General features: G+C 42.3%; 1 protein-coding gene across 2 annotated transcripts; it reads right to left on the bottom strand.

The window, feature by feature from the left end:
- Positions 1-2,240: 2,240 nt before the first annotated feature.
- On the bottom strand, positions 2,241-19,872 carry LOC133513192 (6-phosphofructo-2-kinase/fructose-2,6-bisphosphatase 2-like). 2 transcript variants are annotated; one of them, XM_061843728.1, is made up of 16 exons: positions 19,496-19,641; positions 19,012-19,166; positions 17,056-17,181; positions 14,834-14,930; positions 14,663-14,729; positions 14,513-14,587; positions 13,639-13,695; positions 13,360-13,484; positions 12,381-12,588; positions 11,097-11,243; positions 10,916-11,020; positions 10,679-10,808; positions 7,409-7,471; positions 7,251-7,315; positions 3,431-3,628; positions 2,241-3,244 (listed from the first exon to the last, which is right to left on the bottom strand). In XM_061843728.1, the coding sequence occupies exons 2-16, from the start codon at positions 19,085-19,087 to the stop codon at positions 3,191-3,193; spliced, it is 1,593 nt and encodes a 530-aa protein (XP_061699712.1). In that variant the 5' UTR covers positions 19,088-19,166; positions 19,496-19,641; the 3' UTR covers positions 2,241-3,190. The 2 variants fall into 2 exon arrangements, with proteins under 2 accessions (XP_061699712.1, XP_061699703.1); XM_061843719.1 differs by lacking the exon at positions 19,496-19,641 and adding an exon at positions 19,714-19,872 and having other exon boundaries at positions 2,244-3,244.
- Between the last annotated feature and the right edge of the window lie 2,521 nt (positions 19,873-22,393).

Raw genomic sequence — 22,393 nt, 5'->3', positions numbered from 1 at the left:
CTTTTTCTATCACTTGATGCATCAAAACAACAACTAGATTAACGTTCTCAGACCCACGAGTCATCGTTCGTGTCACCAAATGTAATACTTTTGGATAAGTGGGTTCGAGTCGCGCAATTAAATGAGATTCTGAAAAGCAATTGAAGCAAACGCTTCACAAAAATGTCACGCATCATAAATATTCATCTTATTCATTCACGTAGATTTGACATTGATACACAAACTTGTGCAATTCCAGCATATGCGATTGTGCACAATGGGGGAAAAACAAGCACAGGTTACATATTTAGAAAGATCTAGATTTGACAGGAGTACTTTCAAATGTACCTCTTAGCTTCTTATAGAAAGGCACTGTTGTATTTATTCCTGATTATTCATTTTTACTCTGCATAAATGCAGAGGTGGCAGAATCGGGGGAGGGGGGGGGTTGCCCATTTTCTACCCGAGGGGCAACAAAAATGACCTAGAAAAGTTTAGGTCGGCTTCCCACTGTCGAGTTGGTTATGGAGGTGCAAAAAGTGCCCCAAAAATCCTGTGTTTTGGCACCGCTCCTCCATAACTGCTGTCCTTAAAGGCCAACTTAGTGCACACTTTTATCTTTTTTCACATGATTTGCCCTTGCGGGCCACATAAAATCATGTGTCGGGCCGCATCTGGCCCCTGGGCCTGGAGTTTGACACCTGTGGTCTAGACAATCACAAAGAAATGTTTCACCAACTGGAGGCCTTTGTAAATGCAAAAAACATAAAACTGTTCAGAAACACAAGACATTTTTTAAATACATATCATAATTCAGCTGTATAGTTGATCCTCTTAATGTGTCGGCATGAAATTTTGTGTTGTTCATTTCAAATCTCTGACAAAATCAGCCACCATGAAGCCATAATACAATGCTGGCGTCAAACAGAAACGTCCTATGTCCAAATTTGGTCAGTTTCATAAAAAAAAAAATATATATATATCCTTTTTTTTTTCTTCCACAAATCGAGTGTATTGTCAGTCTTCACGTGGGTCTATTATATTTACAAATTACTGACCAATCTTAGATGTTGAAAATGGCTTGCTCTCGATAATGGATTGGTAGAATCAACAGTATTGTTTTGAAGAGGCGACGATTCTGTCTGACGCCAGGAACGTAAAAAAAAAAAAAAAAAAACTTAATACATTTAGAGACAACTCAAAATGTTCCTTAAATCGGCATACCAACATTCCATTGCCTTGTTTCTGAATCGGCTGAATAAAAGGTTAAACAGAGGTAATAACAGTGGATATGAAATGATTTCATCCTTCAAAGGGCAGCTCGGGAGAACAAGGTCATTAGTTACGACGGCGTCACAGACAAGCAGGGGACGACCGCCAATGCCTTTGCTCGTGCGACAACTGGCGTGATCGTCAGGGGGAAGAAAAAAAAAAAAGGAGAAATGGCAGCTTGCACAGTGAGGAAAGTTTTGAATAGGCTCTGAAAGGAAGAGCTGGAAGGAAGGAAGGAAGGAAGGAAGGGAGGAAGGAAGGAAGGAAGGAAGGAAAGAAGAAAGAGCTAGAAGGGAAGAAGGAAGGAAGGAAGAAAGAGCAGGAAGGGAAGGAATGAAGAAAGGAAGAGCTGGAAGGGAGGAAGGAAGAGCTGGAAGGGATGAAGGAAGGAAGGAAGGAAGGAAGGAAGAAAGAAAGAGCTGGAAGGGAAGGAGGAAGGGAACAAAGGGAGGAAGGAAGTAAGGAAGGAAGTAAGGAAGGAAGGGTTGGAAGGAAGGAAGGAAGGCGTTTGTCAATGAAAAGGTTAAGGAGTAGACTGCCCATGTCCGGATTTGAGTTCTTCTGATTGTATTTTTCACACGTTAGCCTTTGGTCAGACGAACGCTTTAGAGAAGCCGATAATCCACGTCTGAAATTCTGCGTCGGGTCTACTTTGAGCTGGCGGTTGTCCTGGAAACAACGTGCTTCCTTCTGTTTTTGACAAAAGTTCCTCAACTCTTGAGGATTGTTTTTGTTAACAGCCCATATAGCCAAGTTGTTTGGATTTTTTTGTGCCTGGAGTGGTATCAAGTCAAATCAAGGGCATTATATTTGTTTTCGGAACACTTCCCAATATTTAAAAAAAAAAAAAAAAGCATTTTGCTGTTTTAAGATGACTATTTAGTTACTTTCTGATGAAACTGCACAAAATCTTTGTTAATTTAACCAGTCGCAGTGTTTTGAATGACAATATTTTTATTTGGAATATAATAGCAACAGAATAAAACAAATATACAGTGATGCCTCGGTTCTCGACCACAATCTGTTCCAGAAAACAGTTCGAGAAATGATTTGTTCAAAAACCGAATCAATGTTTCCCATTACAATGAATGGAAAAAGAAATAATGCGTTCCAAGCCTAAAAAAAGGCTTTTAAAGCCTTTTTTTTAGCTTTTCCTGATAATATACTGTATAGTAGGAATACATGTACAGTTAAAATACTTTATATAATAAAATATTTTAAGAAATATTTTTTTTTTGCTTAAAATGTATGCTTTAGTAGTAGAGTACGCTAGGCTGGGAGTGCATTGTTGTATCTGTAGCGACTCGGCCCCCATCCTTGTAAAAACATATTTCATTAACAAAACTGCAGAATAACTTTAAACAAGCGCATTATGTCATTTCAGAGGTTTTTTTTCTGGGGGGCGTTCAAATTGACAATAACAAAACGTGTCGTGGGTGGGTCAGCTGCTTGTGCCGCGCGCATTATGGTATTTCCAGGTTTTTTGGGCGGCGTGGGTATTCACAACAAAGCGTGTCGTGGGTCAGCTGGTCTGGCCGCGCACTGTTATTTCTGGGTTTTGTCTGGGGCGTTCGGGTACCGATTTTTGTTCGAAAACAGAAGCAAAAAATCTCGACATTTGTTCGAAAACGGGGACGTTCGAGAACCGAGGCTTTACTGTATTCATTTCACTAACGAGGAGTATAAAGCCAGTGTAAAATATTAAAGGAGCGGCTCCTTAATTGCTTTAAGGTGCTGCTCCTGTGACCAAAAAAAAAAAAAGATTACAGTGTACGAGACAGAAAAAGGAATTTGACACCCTGTAGCTACCGATTTGCAAAGAACTGATGGATGGAGTCTTAAAATCGCATAACATATCTGTACAGTGATTGTGTTGGAGTTTCATGTGACCCAGAGACATCTGGTCGGCCATTTATGTCGAGACTAAATAACCTTTCCTTTAGTCGCCAGCGCAGTCGTTTATGTCTCCTGCACTGAAGCCGTTCAGGGACTTCTACAAAAGATACACAGAGAGAGTTTCACATTTAATGAAAACGCCCCACCAAAAAGTCACGTAAGGACAACTTGTTCTCATTTTAACATGTGAGCTCACCGGACAGGGGGAAACACGCCCTGTCTGGACTAGTCAAACAGATTTTCTTCACTTTTCTTCCACCTTCTCCACAAATTCAGCACTGACCTCTCTTTCGCGCAGCTCCATGCCCTCTGATACCGCGGAGAACTGCATGTTGGGTAAAACGGGAGTCTGGGACAAGGGAGGCTGCGGAGGGTTGCCGACACTGTAAAGGCGAGGCCGCTTGATCTGGTCGTGGCTGGAAAGTGGTGTGAAGCTGTTCCTTCGGTAGAAAGTTGGTGGGATCTCTCCTCGCTCTTTGTTCTACTCGGCGAGGGCAGACAGAGTTGACGAGAACTGAGTAATATGTTTTTGCGCGACATTTTAGAACGGATTCGTGCATATTTCTGATGCTTTAGCTCGGGAAAGCTCTGCGCTTTAATGTCAGTTGTTCAATGAAGGAAAACTTAAAAGGGGAATTCCACTGGTTTGCACTAACAATGTATCCAATAGGTCATGTAAATATGTACTTTATTTTGACAATGTGATGTCAAATCCTCTCTCATTTAATAAGAGTTTTGAGATGATTTTTATCGACGATTACGATTTTTTTACGCTGCCATTTTCGCGAGTGAGGATGAGACGTGTTACGTGGGGTTCCAAACGCTCGATTAAATGGGACACAATTATGCTCCGCGCTGATTTCTCGGATTTATCCTCATCTGATGAAGAATTGGCAGTATCGGTTGATGGGGAAGACGGAGGAATACTTCCATACACAGCCGTGAGCTGTGTACCCCTGGGCCCAGGAGCGAAGCCACTCACGGATTTGTATGGAAGTATTCCTCCGTCTTCCCGATCAATCGATACTGCCAATTCTTCATCAGATGAGGATAAATCCGAGAAATCAGCGCTGCGCATAATTGTGTCCCATTTAATCGAGCGTTTGGAACCCCACGTAACACGTCACATCCGTGCATGTACGTCACGTGAATTGCGGAAATGGCAGCGCCCCTGAAAATTTGTCGATAAAAATCTTCTCAAAACGGTATTAAACGAGAAAGGATATAACATCACATTGTCAAAATAGAGTCCATATTACATGACCTATTGGATACATTGCCCATTCAAACCAGTGGAATTCCCCTTGAAAAAAATAAAACAAAAAAATAGCCCTCCCAGAGTTACAAAAGAGAAAAAGACTCTTGAGAATGTTTACTCTGCTGTTAGACATTGCGAAAAAAAATAAAATAAAATAAAATAAAAAATAAGATGCCAGCGAGGTTGGATAAGTGAGGGGAAAACATCAACAACAGCTGTGAAGAGGAAACATCCAGCCACATCACTGGCAAGTTAGGTCACCACAACTTTCCAAAATCCAAAAGACATTGAGAGACCGACCACACCATGTCCGACACCTTCCCAAGGTTTGAAACACTACGTTCTCTGAAAGCGATAAAGCCATCGTTAAGCTTGCTCACACCCCTTTCAGCAAAGGTTCCCCTTGAATTGTCCCTCAGTATGTTTATGCGGGAGCACTCACTCTGTCTCGGACTCCGGGCTGAACGTCTCACTGCAAATAACACACAATTATAACCGGGAAACAGAAATGGAGCCGTTCTTAAGAGATAGTGATGTACCAAAATGGAAACAAAGGCAGACTCTTGTGAGCTGGTACAAAAAAAAAAAAAAAACAAAACTAAGTACACAGTGTAGAAAATGATAAGACGACGGAAAAAAAAAGAATGAAACATTGTTACACAGTTCAAATTCAACTTGAATCTGTAACTTTTTGTCTTGTCGTGGTACATCGCAACCCATGCATATTGCCATGTATGTACAGTGAAGAAAATAAGTATTTGAACACCCTGCTGTATTGCAGGTTCTCCCACTTAGAAATCAAAGAAGGATCTGAAATTTTCACTGTAGGTGCATGTCCACTGTGAGAGAGATAATCTGAAAAGAAAAATCCAGAAATCACAATGTATGATTTTTTTTTTAACGATTTGTTTGTGTGATACAGCTGCAAATACATATTTGAACACCTGTCTACCAGCTAGAATTCTGACCCTTGAAGACTTGTTAGTTCGCCTTTAAAAATCCACCTCCACTCCATGGATTATTCTGATTATTCAGATGCGCCTGTGTGAGGTCTTTAGCTGCATAAAGACACCTGTCCACCCCATACGATCAAAAAAGCAATGACCTGAAAAGAGGTGGGACCACCGTTTCCAAGGTGACTGTTTTTTAATACACTAAGACATCATGATTTGAAATCCAGCATGGCACGGAAGGTTCCTCTGTTTAAACGAGCACATATCAAGGCCCGTCTTAAGTTTGCCAATGACCATTTTTGATGATACAGAGGAGTCACGGGAGAACGTTTTGTGGTCAGATGAGACCAAAATGGAACTTTATGGTCATAATTCCACTAACCGTGTTCGCAGAAAGACGAATGATGAGTTCCATCCCAAGAACACCATCCCTACTGTGAAGCATGGGGGTGGCAGCATCATGCTTTGGGGGTGTTTTTCTGCACATGGGACAGGACAACTGCAATGCATTAAGGAGAGGATGACCGCGGCCATGTATTGTGAGATTTTGGGGAACAACCTCTTTCCCTCAGTCAGAGCATTGAAGAAGGGTCCTGGCTGGGTCTTTCAACATGACAATGACCCGAAGCACACAGCCAGGAAAACCAAGGAGTGGCTCCGTAAGAAGCATATTATAAGAAGCATATTAAGGTACTGACGTGGCCTGGCCAGTTTCCAGACCTAAATCCAATAGAAAATCTTTGGAGGGAGCTGAAACTCTGGATTTCTCAGCGACAGCCCAGAAACCTGATCTCAAGAAGATCTGTGTGGAGGAGTGGCCCAAATTCCCTCCTGCAGTGTGTGCAAACTTGGTGAACGACGACAGGAAACATTTGACCTCTGTAATTGCAAACAAAGGCTACTGTACCAAATATAAACACTGGTTTTCTCAGGTGTTCAGATAAATTTTTGCAGCTGTATCACACATATAAATCGTTAAAAAAAAAAAAAAAAAAAAATCATACAATGTGATTTCTGGATTTTTCTTTTTAGAGTGGACATGCACCTACGATGAAAACTTCAGACCACTCCATGATCTCTAAGTGGGAAAACTTGCAATATGTTTTTCAACTATAGGAAACGTTTGACTTCTGTAATTGCAAACAAAGGCGACTGTACCAAATATTGACACGTGTTCAAATAGTTATTTGCAGCTGTATCACACAAATCGTTAAAAAAAAAAAAAATGAAAAAAAAAAAAAAAAATCATACATTGTGATTTGTGGCTTTTTGTTTTTAGATTATTTCTCCCAGTGGACATGAACATACGATGAAAATTTCAGACCCCTCCGTGATTTCTAAGTGTGAGAAGTTGCAATATACCAGGGTGTTCAAATACTTATCTTCTTCATTGTGTTTAAAAAAACCTTTACAACCAAACGGAGCCATCTGGAAGAAGTTGATGATTACAGAAGTTCGAGAGGTGTTGTGGGTGGCACGGTTGACAAATGATTAGCACGTCTGTCTCATAGTTCCGAGCACCCGGGTTCAAATCTGACCTCGCCTGTGTGGTGGTTGAATGTTCTCCCCATGCCTGCGTGGGTTTTCTCCGGGTACTGTGGTTTCTTCCCACATCCCAAAACATGCATGAAAGGTTAGGTTGGAGATGCAAAATTGCGTGGAGGTGTGAATTCGAGGGTGAATAGATGTTTTTCTATATATGCCTTAAAATTGGGATGTATTCAGGTTCTCCCACCCAAACAAAGATAGCTGAGATAAGACTCCAGCAAACCCGCTACCCCTGCGACGATAAGTGGATTTAGATGGTAGATATGAATGGCTGTTGTCAGGCCACGCGTACTCACAGATAAAACTGTCACCCAATTCCAAACGAACTTTAACTATAAGCTTACGAAAGGTCTGTCCCTGTGAGTGTTGACGGCCTCCACATTCAGGTCAAACATGTCCACTTTACAACCTAGTTCAGGAGGACGAGAAGAATATGTCAATACCACAAATGGATACTGTGAATCTCGAGTTCGGCTGACATGACAACAGTGTGGGGACTTACCATAAGCCACAGGGGTGAGTTTGAGGACAGTGTGCAAGGGACACTTTAAGTACGGAAGATCGTCTGTGTTAAAGAAATAAAAATTAAAAAAAGAAAAGAAAAAAATCATTTTAAAATCAGGCCGGCAAACCACTCTCGTATGTCCTAATGACGGATGTTTTGTTCAAAGTCAATACACTATCCCCGTCGGGACAAGAGGGCGGATAAAAATTAAATCCACGAGTATTTTTGTCTTTTCGTCTGTGTGTTCACGCCTATTTGTGGCTCAGATCCTGAGTCACATACTTTTTTCCATTACAAATATTCCAACCGGAGGCCATAAAGTACAGGAAACTACTCTCCAGCACCTGCGCAAACTAGAAAAAAGAAAATCCAAGACAAATACTCTATTGCAAAATTGCCCAATACGAGCCTTGCCATCCATTAATCAGTGTCAGATACCTACAACTAGAAATGCTGACTCACAAGACGTTGGAAAAAGTTATCTGCGAGCAACAGTATGGTTTCATGCCGAGAAAGAGTACCACAGATGCAGTATTTGCCTTGAGGATGCTCGTGGAAAAGTACAGAGAAGGTCAGAATTAGGTTTGTCAGAAGAATTTAAGGTAGAGGCGGGACTGCATCACGGATCCGCGCTGAGCCTCTTCCTGTTTGCAGTACTAATGAATAGGCTGACATATGAGGTTAGACTCGAATCCCCTCGGACCATGATGTTCGCACATGATATTGCGATCTGCAACGAAAGCAGGGAGCAGGCGGAGGAACAATTGGAAAGATGGAGGCAGGCAGTGGAAAGGAGAGGAATGAAGATTCGCCGAAGTAAAACAGAATATATGTGAGTGAATGAGAGGGGCGGAGGAGGAAGAGTGAAGCTCCAGGGAGAAGAGATAGCGAGGGTGAACGACTTCAAATACTCGAGGTCAACAATACAGAGCAATGGAGAGTGTGGCAAGTAAGTGAAGAAACGGGTCCAAGTGGTGGTGGAACAGTTGGCGGAAGGTGTCTGGTGTTCTGTGTGACAGAAGAGTCTCCGCTAGGATGAAGGGCAAAGTTTATAAAACTGTCGTGAAGCCGGCCATGATGTACGGATTAGAGACGGTGGTACAGAAGAAACAACAGGAAGCAGAACTGGAGGTGGCAGAAATGAAGATGTTGAGATTTCGCTCGGAGTGAGCAGGTTGGATAGGATTAGAAATGAGCTCATTCGAGGCACAGCCAAAGTTGGATGTTTTGGAGACACAAAGTGAGAGAGAGCAGACTTCGATGGTATGGACATGTCCAGAGGCGAGAGAGTGAGTATACTGGTAGAAGGGTGCTGAGAATGGAGCTGCCAGGCAAAAGAGCGAGAGGAAGACCAAAGAAGAGGTTGATGGATGTTGTGAAGGAGGACATAAGGATGGTGGGTGTTCGGGAGGAAGATGCACAAGATAGGCTTAGATGGAAAAAGATGACACACTGTGGCGACACGTAACGGGACAAGCCGAAAGAAAAAGAAGAAGACAAGACGTTGGAAAAAGTATCCCTTGAAACCCTTTATGTCCATCAGTCCACAGTAAGACATCCATCCATCCATTTTTAAAGCCGCTTATCCTCACATTTCTAGTAGTGAAGCATTGTTGGTAGTTTGCCTACGAGTGGTTGTGCTGTCAATACGATTCTCAGAGCAGAGTACGGAATAGTCAGCGAGGGTAAGAAAAGTGTTCTGTACGACTTGCATAAATCTCTGGCACGTGCTCATATCGCTAAGTCTGAGCAGGGACGCATTAAGCATACTAAAGTCGTGTCTAGATATGCGTGGTTTAAGACCCGCCCTATGAATCATGTCTGTGTTTAATTTTTTTTTATTTTAGGAAAATGACATTTGTATACTGTGACCATGTTAGAAAGTAACTCTTCGGGACTCTAAAAAGTCAGAATATGGTACCTTTAAGAAACCTTTGTCGATTATCACAAATGAACATACACTCATATTTTAGAACCAATTTTCACAGAAATCCAGGTGCAACTGTAAACAAAATAGAACCGCATGGATGTAAAAACTATTGCATTTATAATGTTTAGTTTTATTAAGGCATAAATAGAGAGTTTAATGTGTGTTGACTAACTGCTTTGTAAAGTCATTCTTGCGCTGGAAGTGCACCAAGCTTTTACAGCATTATGTAGCATATCAAACCTCATTAAGGTTTCATTTGTTCTGATTGTTTGGCCTATGCCATGTTTTAACATAACAAATAGCTCCACTTCTATGTGGAGCTATTTGTTTTGGTTGCTTGTAATTTTCTCTCTTTAAAATTAAAAGCGCTCCTGAAGTTGGGCAACATGCCTCTTGTGCCTCTTCAGCATCGTTCAACCCTCCTGGAAATTCATGTGTGCTGGAATTGCTTCATTACATTTTCAGTAGAGACAAATAATGAAATACAGAAAAGCCTCGGTTCTCGAATGCCCCCGTTTTTTTCCCGCGATTTTTTTGTTTCCGTTTTAGAATGAAAATCGGTACTCCAGCGCCGCTGACAAAACCCGGGAAATAACATAATGCACGCTGCGTAAGCAGTTGACCCACCCACGAAACGTTTTGTTATTGTCAATTCCAACGTCCCCCGAAAAAAAAGTGGAAATGACATAACGCACGCGGCGCAAGCAATGCACTTTTGTTATTCTGTATAACGCAGCCTCTGTACACAGACGTGTCCCGGTAGTGAATATTGTTTTTGTTCTAATCGAGGAATCCCGTATTAACCCGCAATCATGGCTCCAAAGAAGGCAAGTTGCTTGTTTAATGTTATTCTGCACTTTTGTTAATAAAAAAAAAAATGTAGGGGGCCGAGTCGCTACAGATACGGCAATCCGCTCCCAGCCTAGCCAATCTATTACTAAGGCATACATTTTAAGCAAAACATAAATATATTTCTTAAATTATTTTATTTTATAAAGTATTTAAACTATACATGTATTTCTACTATGCAGTTCATTATCAGGAAAAGCTAAAAAAAAAAAAAAAAAAAAGTTTCAAAAAGCCAAGTTTTTTAGGCTTGGAACGCATTATTTCTTTTTCCATTCATTGTAATGGGAAACATCGCTTTGGTTTTTGAACAAATCTCTTCTCGAATCGTTTTCCTGAACGGATTGTGGTCGAGAACCGAGGCATCAGTGTAACTTGAATGATTAATTTGAGATGGTTATAATGCAGCGGAATTGAAAAAAAAAAAAAAAAAAAATCATACAACTAAAAGACAGACTTAACGCAATATTATACTCGCATGATTTTTCTACCTGCGCTCTTGTCCAGGAAGTAGGCAAGAAGGCAACGCATGACAGCTTGATGACAGATGACCAGCACGTTGCCCTGACGCTCCAGCTCCATGATAACTGGCTCCAGCCGCTGCACGAGGTCCTGGTAGGACTAAAGCCAAAAAAGAAGGACATGCAAAGTAGTAGTTAAAAGCAAGAAGTGCCATTGACTCGATCAATAATCAATGATTAGATGACGCAAATGGAATTTCAAATTACTTCTCCTCCAGGATAGCGGTAGTGATACTTGTCCTGGTACCTCATCGCATACTCGTCTGGGTACGTTTGCTCAATTATTTTGTACGTCATCTCTTCACACACTCCCTGAAACCCAAAGCAATAAAACCCTGAGCACTGAGGATGTATTATGTATGACTGTCTCTTGAGAGGACAAACGTACAGCGTCAATCTCGTTAAGGATCTTCCACTGCTCGTAGGGAACGCCGAGCTCCTCTGCAGTTTGAATTGTACGCCTCAGCTGACTGGTCCAAACTTTCAGGTCCGACAGACGATGTTCCTTGATAAAACCCTTCAGTGCTACAGCAAACTGAATAAAACACATGGAGTTCGTGCATAAAAGACAGACATTCTAGAGGTCAAGTGTCAATAAATGGATGATTTTTAGTATGTTATTTATGAAAAACCTGTAGCCGGTATGGACCCATCCGTTTTTTCACCACAAAACATGATTTTGACGGATATAGCATTTTGTAACTTCCGCCGTTTTTGACAAGAAGCAGGAAGTGACGTTGGAGGCAGTAGCGCATTCAAGCGAATTCGTTTCTTTCTATTCGTTTTACCTGCGGGAAGATAGCTCGTTGCTCCTTTGTGTTAGCCAAAATGCCGGCTCGTTGCATTGCTGGATATTGTTCCAACACTTGGGAGGATGAATTTACCCTTCATAAGTTTCCAAGAGGCCCGGTTTGTTGTGAAAAATAGATTGCACGGGTCCAAAGGACGAGAGCTTTGTGGGTTCTAAATGACAAGTAGGTATGTATACAGCTACTAAAAAATAAGTTTTGGGGGGGGCACCACGTAATCCGTTTCTCATAACATAACAACAGATCCGCGTATGTATGACAGGTGCTAAGCGTGTCGATGTGTGCGTCGAACGGCTTCCGCGTCGTGCCTCGCGGGCGAGCACAGCTTCGGCTGGGCTGGCTCATACATGCTGTCTGGGAGTCTGTTGTTAGAAGTGATCCGCATATCATCTAAACATGGCTCGAAACAATAGGGTAATATTGCCCCAGACACTTCACTCTATTGTGAGATGTTCTCTTCTTTGAAAAGAGCTTCCGTGTCAGAAGGGGCGTCGGAAAAATCTGTTGTTCCTCTCCCGTAGCAGGTGGCGCTGTGTTTTCAATGGCGAATGTCCCAGTGTGACGTCTGCTGATGACCTTGCAGGCAATATGGCTACCGCTTGGATGTCGAGTGAGACTTCTGCAACTTTGCGCACGGATGACGCGCTCTCCTCTCATATTGATTTTTTCATATAGACATTGAAGTGAATAACTTTATATGTATTTTTCATTTCAATATCTATAGGGATGACACTTGACCTTTAAGAAAAATGCTCTGGATTTATTTGACAGCATTGGCCCAAAGAAATATCAAACACGCATTAACTTTTGTTTTCTGCCAATTTGGAAACCGTATTCCGGAAATGCAAGCGGAAGATGAGCACCTGCTTCCCTCTGTCTGACAGCTCGGAATCTCCGCCAATGCGTCCTTGCAGATTGTGATGGGTTTCTCCGTGTCGACAGAGGTAGATGGAGTGGGAGTGCACGTGGATGTTCATGAGGTAGTAGACAATTTTACTCTGAATGTAGTCCTGCACCCTGTTGACCAGGAAACGGCGGCCGACGTTGATGACCTGAATAAACGACAGTCTCCTGCAAGCAGAAAAGACCAATGATTGACTCGAAGTCACATACAGTAACAGAATCTGTTTTTTGTTTTTTTTAACTGTATCCAAGTAAGTAGAGGTGCGGAAGGAAAATAGATTTTCAGATAATGCAGGCCTTTCAGGCCCAACAACATCCGAGGAAATGAACAATTCCAATGTGCCATGGGAACATCCAATTATGTATCAAAGAGGGTAAGAGGCTAAAAGGTTCCTAGTTTTCTGGAAGTGGTACAAATGTCGTATTTCTCGAAAATAAACAACCATCACTATGAAAGTGTGAACACATCACAACCTAATACCGGAGGAGAATTTGTATGATGACTGTGTTATCATCTCCCCCTGCTGACCAACTTGCGTGACATCAACTTGATTTTGGTTCAAAATATCGAAGGAAGGCGACACGGTGGATCAACTAGAAAGTGTTGGCCTCACAGTTCTGAGAGCCCGGGTTCAATCCCAGACCCGCCTGTTTATTTCCCATTTTCTCCCCGTGCCTGTGTGGGTTTTCTCCAGGCACTCCGGTTTCCTCCCACATCCAAAAAACATGCAACATTAACTGGACACTCTAAATTGCCCCTAGGTGTGATTGTGACCAGTTCAGGGTGTACCCCGCCTCCTGCCCGTTGACAGCTGGGATAGCCTCCAGCTCGCCCACGACCCTTGTGAGGATTATCAGATAAGAAGATGGATGGATGGATGGATGGATATTGGAAGGAATGAATGACATGGGTTCATGTCTATGCCATGTAAAACATACTTGTCATGTTCATCTGGATCCAAAGGCTGGTAAGTTACTTTATAACACTCTATCCTCTTGAGAAAATCTTCCATGACACTTTCTCTGTCCCGCTCTGGGTAGTCGGGACTTGATACTTTCACATCCTATTTAAAAAAAGACAAGGAAAAAAAAAAGCAGAATATAAATAATTGGAACATTATAATGCTACGATGTAACTTGGAGGGCGCTTTAGAGTATCAAAATGAATATGTCTTGTTTATCCAGTCAAATAAAACATTACATTGTCGCTTGAATTACCAGAATGTTTGCAGCAATGACATCTGGATCGTCACATACTGATTCCACAAAAAACACCTGAATGGAAAAAAATAATTTATCATATTAAAGACTATTTTACGGAAGCGTATTGCTGCCACATCCCCCCAAAAAAAAGGTCACTATCACGTTATAATGTGATATGTTTCACGTTGTAATGTTAATCACTTGACACTATAACATGAAATGTTTCACGTTATAACGTGAAACGTGGACCACGTTATAACATGTAATTTATCACATTATAACATGAAACATATCACGGTAAAACCAAACTTCCACATTATAACCTGAAAAGTTGGCGTCAATTTGTAGGGAACCTGTGGTCACTGACATCCTTCCAAGGTGGCATACAGGAAGACACAGCTAGAAGTGGACTCTCATTGAGTGTTGCGCAAAACGTGGACTGGGTGAGCTTTTTACGGTGTCGTGGTGTACCCGAAGATTGCCTCTTACGCATGGAGCAAGAACATGTAGTAATGTAGTAGAACTGGAAGTTATTGCCTTTTGAGGGGCGGGGTGAAGAGAGGTGAAACGTACTTATTTTCTTCTACGTTATAACGTGAAACGAATCACGTTACAAAGCGCATATCATGTTATAATGTGAAAGTTTCACACTACAACCTGAAATGAATTACGTGATAATTGTCACCCGCACAGCCAGAGCTGAACCGGCAGGATCATGACAATAATGTAAAACTTTTCACGTTATAACATGAAATGATTCACATTATAATGTGTAATTAACCACATTAAAACATGATAGTGACCTTTTTGGTTTTTTTTGGGTGTGGCAGCAATATGCTTCTGTACTGTCTGTATGTTATTCTAATTAATCAGCAATCTTGATTTTGACCTTGTAGGAATTATTCTTTGCAAAATTAAGGATGAGCTCCCGTCTCTCCCTGGTGGTGTTGGTAGCATCAAATACCTGCACAACAAACTTAAAAATTCAGGTCAAATCAAGAAAAACTGCAGACATAGCAGTCAGTTTCGGATTTCTTACAGCAATCTGCCCTCCTTCCTCATTCAGATAGGACTTGACATCTTGTAGTGCCACCACCGCACACTGTCTGTTAAAACCAAAAAGTCACATAAATGCTTCCGCAACACAAAACCAGTCTTATGTGTTCAATATCGAGTTACTTTACTAGCTTGCAGCGCTAGTCTTACTGACTTTCTTATTTTCATGGCTTCTTCGTTGTCATGTCTAAAGAAGTCATAGGACTTGTATGACTTCACGGCTTCTCTCCTATAAACTCCGAGGTTGAATACTGTGGGGGAAACCATAGGAGAGTGTAAAGACACGAAAATCATTCTAGGCGGTGATCTTCAAATCAACTCTCCCCTATGAACCGGTTCACCTGCATTCCAAAAGGTGTACAAATATAACTAGAGAGACATACAGTGTTGACATAGATACAATCGTGTTCTGTACTTCATGTACTTAAAGAATGTGAGTGGGGGAACGACTCTGAACACAGCAGTTGTTTACAGTTTACAAAGAGCAACAGTGTGTTGAGTTTAGAGCCTGAGTTATCAAGAGTCCCTAAATCAATACATAACTGAAAGGCCCGAAGATTGATTTTCCAGACAGACACTTGGGGAGGGAGTTTGTGCACAGTGCCCCCGAGCCCTGCATTTTACTAATCAACCTTCCAACTAACTACATTACAGCCTTTTAATCATGGGAAAGCTGCCCACTACTGCAGTTTCGCTCCCGATGTCTTTACTTTGTTCATTTGCTAGGTCGCTTACATGAAGTGGTTACTTTTAACGTATGAATATGTCCATACATCCATTAGGCATGATACATAAATGTCCTCAAGTCCCAATTGCTACTAGAAATTCTTAAATCCAACGAGTAATGTCTCCAGTAAGACTCGTGCATTGTACTTCAAACAAGTCCCAAATGAGTGATCCTTGTCCTAAAGGGGAAGGATTAAGCAGGCTCCATACGCAACAATTTTCAACATCTTCACAGATTATTGAAATGTGATTGACGCTGGGTTTGGAGTGAATCATCTTGTGTGTGTGTGGTGTATTAAAAACGACCAATATCGCATAACAAAGACATCAGGATGTCTGGCATATTATCAAAACTGAATTGCGAGGCAAAGTTGCGCCACAGGACATTAAGACAGAGAATATATAACAAATGGGTTTATTATTTAAGATTGTCTCTCTGCAACGAATTATGAGAAATTCAGGGAAAAAAAACCTTAACGTCTTCCAGACTTACAGTCGGGTGATTAATGGACCTTATTGATTTATTTGAGTTTATTGTTGTCTGGATGATTCTATTTTTAATCCTTTTTTTTTTTTTTCTTTCTTTGCGGCTTCTGAAGCAACATGGCTGCGAAATGAGTGTTGCTAGTTTAGGAAACAGTCAGTGTAGTCCTTTAGGCAACTTTGAAGCTATATTTCGCAATTTATCCAATCTCTCTTGCGACTATTTTTCAGAAAGTTAAACAGCTACTTTAATTTGAAGACGACAAAACAAGTGGTTATCATTTCAAAATGTTTTCCATCTCAAAACGTTAAGTTAATCGCACTGAACATGGCAGAACGCATTTTTTTCAAGAAAAAGTATTTTTCCAAGAGGAAAACCTTCTTTTCACATTATCTGCAAAGAAAATAATTACCATGAAGGCAACGGTGTGCTACTTTTGTTTAGATTTAACAAATTAAAAACGACAGCTTTCGTGTATTGTAGTATTTGTACGACAGTCTGCTGAAACGTGAGAAAACACCAGTCACTAAATTGTAAATACACTACAGGAGGGGACTTAGGACACAGCCCTGTGGTGAGCCAGTGCGGAGTATATACGTGGAGGAAAAGTGTGAGCTGATTCTCACAGTCTGGGGTCCTTGATCCAGGTGCAAGTGAGAGGAAGGAGGCCCAAAATGTCCAGTTTAATGATCAGAATGTCTGGAGTGATTGTGTTAAAGGCCGAGCTGTAATCCACAAAGAGCTCTGCGGTTGTTCCAGGTGACTTAACACAGCGTGCAGAGCTATGCCGGTGGCGTCCTCTGGTGATCTATTCGCTCGGTAGGCGAACTGGTGAGAGTCAAAGTTGGGGAAGGAGGCGGGTGAGACAGTCTTTGAGCTACTCGCGAACCAGCCTCTCAAAGCACTGCATAATGGCGTGTGAGAGCAATAAAGGGCGATAAATCATTGAGGCTAGTCAAAGATTTTTTTGGGGAGATGGGAATGATTGTTGAGGTGGGGATGACTACTTGGGCCAGTGAGAAGATGAACTCTTTAGACTCGTATTGGCTTTCACTATAATTGCTCGCAATTTTAAGTATATTTCATGGGGTCATACGTGCATGAAATTTTGTTTCAGTACCACGACCATACAAAATGAGTGCTTTTACTAATGACTTGATACCAACCCTTAGTTGGTACCCCGATCCAGTTGAGGTAGCGTGTCAGCTTCTTGGACATGTAGGTTTTCCCCCGAGCAGGCAATCCAATCATCACAATGACAGTAGGAGAATTGGTCATGTAGGAGGCCCAGGCTGCAAAATAATTTAACAAAAAAAATGAACCGATATAGCCAGTCATTTGACAAAAGGACACCTATTCCCTAACAATACAGAGATTTGTCATTTTTTTCAGTGGTCCTCAAATATAGTGAATAAAATAAGTATTTGAACACCCTGCTATATTGCAAGTTGTCCCATTTAGAAATCATGGATGGGTCTGAAATTTTCATCATAGGTGCATGTCCACTGTGAGAGAGATAATCTGAAGAGAAAAATCCAGAAATCACAATTTACCATGTTTTAACAATTTTTGTTTTTGTGATACAGCTGCAAATAAATATTTGAAGATTTCTGACCCTCAAAGACCTGTTAGTCCGCCTTTAAAAGTCAACCTCCACTCCATTATCCTGAATCTGATGCACCTGGGCGAGGTCGTTAGCTGCATAAAGACACCTGTCCACCCCATACAATCAGAAAGACTCAAACTAGGAACATGGCCAAGACCAAAGAGCTGTCCAAAGATACCAGGGACAAAATTGTACAACTCCTGAGAAATTGCTAAGCAGCTTGGTGAAAAAAGGTCCACTGTAAGAGCAATCATCAGAAAATGGAAGAAGCTAAACATGACAGTCAGTCTCAATCGGTGTGGAGCCCCATGGAAGATATCACCTTGTGGGGTCTCAATGATCCTTAGAAAGGTGAGGAATCAGCCCAGGACTACCGTTTCCAAGGTGACTGTTGGTAATACACTAAGACGTCATGGTTTGAAATCATGCACGGCACGGAAGGTTCCCCTGCTGAAACCAGCACGTCAAGACCCGTCTTAAGTTTGCCAATGACCATTTGGATGATACAGAGGAGTCATGGGAGAAGGTTTTGTGGTCAGATGAGACCAAAATGGAACTTTTTGGTCATAATTCCACTGTCCGTATTTGGAGGAAGACGAATGATGAGTTCCATCCCAAGAACACCATCCCTACTGTGAAACATGGGGGTGGTAGCATCACGCTTTGGGGGTGTTTTTCTGCACATGGGACAGGACGACTACACTGTATTAAGGAGAGGACGACCACGGCCATGTATTGTGAGATTTTGGGGAACAACCTCTTTCCCTCAGTCAGAGAATCGAAGATGGGTCGTAGCTGGGTCTCTCAACATGACAATGACCTGAAGCACACAGCCAGGAAAACCAAGAGTGGCTCCCTAAGAAGCTTGTCAAGGCTCTGGTGTAGGCTAACAAGTCTCCAGACCTAAACCCAATAGAAAATCTTTGGAGGGAGCTGAAACTCCATGTTTCTCAGCGTAACCAGTTCAGGGTGTACCCGCTTCCTGCCCAATGATAGCAGTGATAGGCTTCAGCACTCCGGTAATACTTGTGAGGATAAGTGATTCAGAAAATGGATGGATGGATGAATGTGAAACAGCACACACATGTTGAAGAATAACACAAGTCAGTATTGCAGTGGGACCTTTAGCTTAATGTTTGACGAGAAACTGCATGTCTTTCGGTTGACTTTATAGCCGACTTAATTAGTAAACTAGTGGAGACAAGTTGAACAAAACACAAAATAGTAACTATACACAAAAACCGCTTTTGTTGTTCCATAAAAGCTAGACAGCTGTATAAGAGCAACCACCACACAAGACCAGTCTTGATCCTCACCCTTTAAATCTGTCAAGAGATCTTTCAGAAAAATAATTAATGGAGTAACCAGATTCATCACGACATTGGCAATTCATCTGGTTCTGAATCCAACTCATCATCGATAGATTTGGGTTCAATGTTGAACAGGTCACATTTAAGGCCATCAGATGAGTGACCCTTTTAACCATGAGACAGAGAGAGAAAACAAAATCACTCACAGCATTTTTTCTCAGTCCTTTTGGACTCCACTGAACCGTCTGGCATGTCCGCTGGCCTCTGACGCCGAGCCGCCATGGCAGGTCAGTTTGCTGCGTCGCTTGCCCGATTTCCCCTAGTCACTGTCACGATCAAGTCAGCATCTTTCGGCGGCGGACTTGATGACGATGATGACATCCAGACACAACAGAGAGGATCAGAGCAGCACGGCCGGATGGAAAAAGATCTTCAGATGCATTGTGTGATTATGGAAGATTGGTGAAAATTATGGTATAAAAGTAGATGACCACGGGATGCACCAGTCGGCCAATACACTCATCACTTAGTAAACATAGTAATTCCTCCATATTTGAATACACGTGGAATCACATTAATAGAATTCGATAAAGAAATGCTGATTATGAATAATCATAAGCACAACGTTACAGGACATTAACTGAAAGATTAAATTAAGCAATGCCTGCTGAACATTTGAGACATAATCACCTGGGAAACATTACACATTACCCGACAAGTGTATGACGGTGAGTGAGCAGGAAATGCGCCAGTTGTGTATGATACGAGTCAAGCAACTCCAGACTTCCATTTTTCACTTCAACGACGCGAAACGGGTTTCATCATTTGAGCTTTGAGGCAGTACCTAATGACGACAGAATAAAGAATACGGCGACGCGGGCGTGAAAGAGCAAACTCTGAAGACTCACCCCGATTGAGACAAGTTCGGACACTTTCGGCGTTTGTCTTCGTGAAAGTGTGGCCATCAGTTGTCGACACCTTCGTCGCGTCGGATGTTTTCCGCTCCTCCTCCTGCCGCCGTCTTAGCAGGAAGTGAAGTCCGGTCAAGCTCACCTACGCGACGACTACAAGATCCGGCAAAACCGTCAATTTAAAAGACCACAACCGCCTGCTATCGTTTAGAAACACTTTTATCCTGAGCCACAATATTCCCATTTTTTTCTTTCTTTTTTTTTTTTATATTCAAGGTACTCATGTTTCATATTCCAATCCAGGGGGTGCTCGAGGGCCACATTTAGTTTTCAAAATGGGACAGACGAGCCATGTCATCCTTGGGTGAGGGAACGACAGCAACTTTTGGGGAATTTTATGAATAAAATAATCAATAATGATCATAAATGTCATATCATGGATGTGCAGGTGGAAGAGATTAAGCAGAACGAGACAAAAAGTAGATGGTTTCGAGATTTGGGGTTTTCTTTCATGAACAAACAAACAAAAAACCTTTACAAAATAAAGTTCTAAACCAGGAGATTGTATCCATTCTACTATTCCAGAGAATGACATTCATTCATGCATTTTCTACCGCTTTTCCAGGTCGGGTCGCCTGGGAAGTAAGCTGCAGCAGGAATACCCAGACTTCCCTTTCCCCAGCCACTTCCTCCAGAGGGATCCCGAGGCGTTCCCTGGACAGCCGAGAGACATAGTCTCTCCATCGTGTCCGGGGTCATCCTCGGGGTCTTTTTCCGGCGGGACATACCCAGAACACTTCACCCTTGCGGCATCCGGGAGGCATCTGGATCAGATGCCCCAGCCACCTCATCTGGCTCCTCTCAATGCGGAGGAGCAGCGGCTCGCCACTGACCCCCTCCCGGATGACCGAGCTTCTCACCCTAAAACTAAGGGAGACCCCGGACACCCTGCGGAGGAAACTCATTTCAAGTCCAGGAACAGAACACCACTCGGGTTCTGATCGGCAGGGCGTTCTTTCTAATCACACCCTTCCAGGTCTCATTGTCCATGCCCTACCTGGGCATTGAAGTCCCCCAGCAGAATGATTGAGTCTCCAGAAGGAGCGCTCTCCGGAACTCCCTCTAAGGACTCCAAAAAGGGTGGCTACTCTGAACTGCTGTTTGGTGCGTAGGCACAAACAACAGTCAAGACCCGTCCCACTACCAGAAGGCGGAGGGAGGCTATCCTCTCTTCTCAACACCAACGTACAGGCCCCAAGTGGGGGAGAATGAGTATACACACACCTGCTCGGCGCCTCTCACCATGGGCAACTCCAGAGTGGAACAGAGTCCGACACCTCTCAAGAGGACTGGTACCAGAGCCCAAGTGATGCGTAGAGGAGAGTCCGACGATATCTAGTTGGAACTTCTCGACTTCACGCACCGTCCCTGCCAAAGAGGTGACATTCCATGTCCCAAGAGCTAGTTTCTGTAGCCTGGGATCGAATCGCCAAGGTCCCCGGCTTTGGCCACCGCCCAGCCACATGGGTGCAGGCAATATCTCAATGTCATCATTTATGACATGGCAATTTGAAATTTTAGTCCAGATTTGAACAAAAATCAAGGAAGTTGATACACATGATTTGTTTTCGCGGGCCACATAAAATCACGTGGTGGGCCGCATCTGGCCCCCGGGGCCTTGAGTTTGACAACTGAGCTCTAGAGCAGGGGTGTCAAACTCATTTCATGCCACGTTGTAATTCGGTTTTCCCTCAGAGGGCCGTTTGGACGGTGAAACAATAAAAACGTTTAATTGTCTCATCGTGTTTACATAATCAATTAATGAAACGGAATCTGAATCTGAAACCAAGCGTAACGTTTTTGTCAACTATTCTGTTTGGTAACACAAAAATGCTTGTAATTTATTTATGATATATGACAATTTGAAATTTTGGTCCAGATTTTTACATGAATCATGGAAAGATTTGGCTTCGCGGGCCACATAAAATCATGTGGCGGGCCAGATCTGGCCCCCGGGCCTTGAGTTTGACACCCCTCCTCCAGAGCATCAGCCGTTCTTCTGTCAATTAGGAATTCCTTTGCAACACACCTCATATTTCCTTGTCACGTTTGTATGATATTTAGCATAAAAGACCATTCAATGTCTATTTCACATGTAATTAGTTTGTGTAACGGAGAGAGAAAAAAGCCACACTCCAAACATTTAGCGGTGTTCCACTTTAATTCGACAAGTCAGTTTTATCCAGATAATGCCAGGTTGCAATCCAAATGTTCTTTGCTCCCCGAAGAAACAAGCCTCGTGGTGTCTACTTATACATAAAAAGAGAGAGAGAAAAAAAAAACCTGATCCTTCATCTGTGACATATGTGCTTAGCGTGTATAAATATAATCCGGGAACGCCAAAGTTTTTGCTCACTTTTTGTTGCTCGATCACTGACACGACTAATAGGGCAAAGGTGAATTTGCAGTCATGATGCCCGAATTGGCACGTTTGTCAGTTAGCCAGCCAGCCCAAATATGATTGAGCGCTTATTTTTAAATAAATGCACTTGCACAATATAGTATTGCACATCGAAGTGGTGGTAAAACAGCACAACCAAAAAATCTGTCTCTGGAGTTGTGCCCATTTTGTAGCCCTTGGAAACTCAGGAAGTACACGTAAACAGATTGCTCATAC

Source organism: Syngnathoides biaculeatus, chromosome 2 (assembly GCF_019802595.1).
Source record: "Syngnathoides biaculeatus isolate LvHL_M chromosome 2, ASM1980259v1, whole genome shotgun sequence".
NCBI classification, from domain to species: Eukaryota; Metazoa; Chordata; class Actinopteri; order Syngnathiformes; family Syngnathidae; genus Syngnathoides; species Syngnathoides biaculeatus.
The sequence above is the reverse complement of the archived record's forward strand: the minus strand, read 5'-3'. Positions and strand labels throughout refer to the sequence as shown.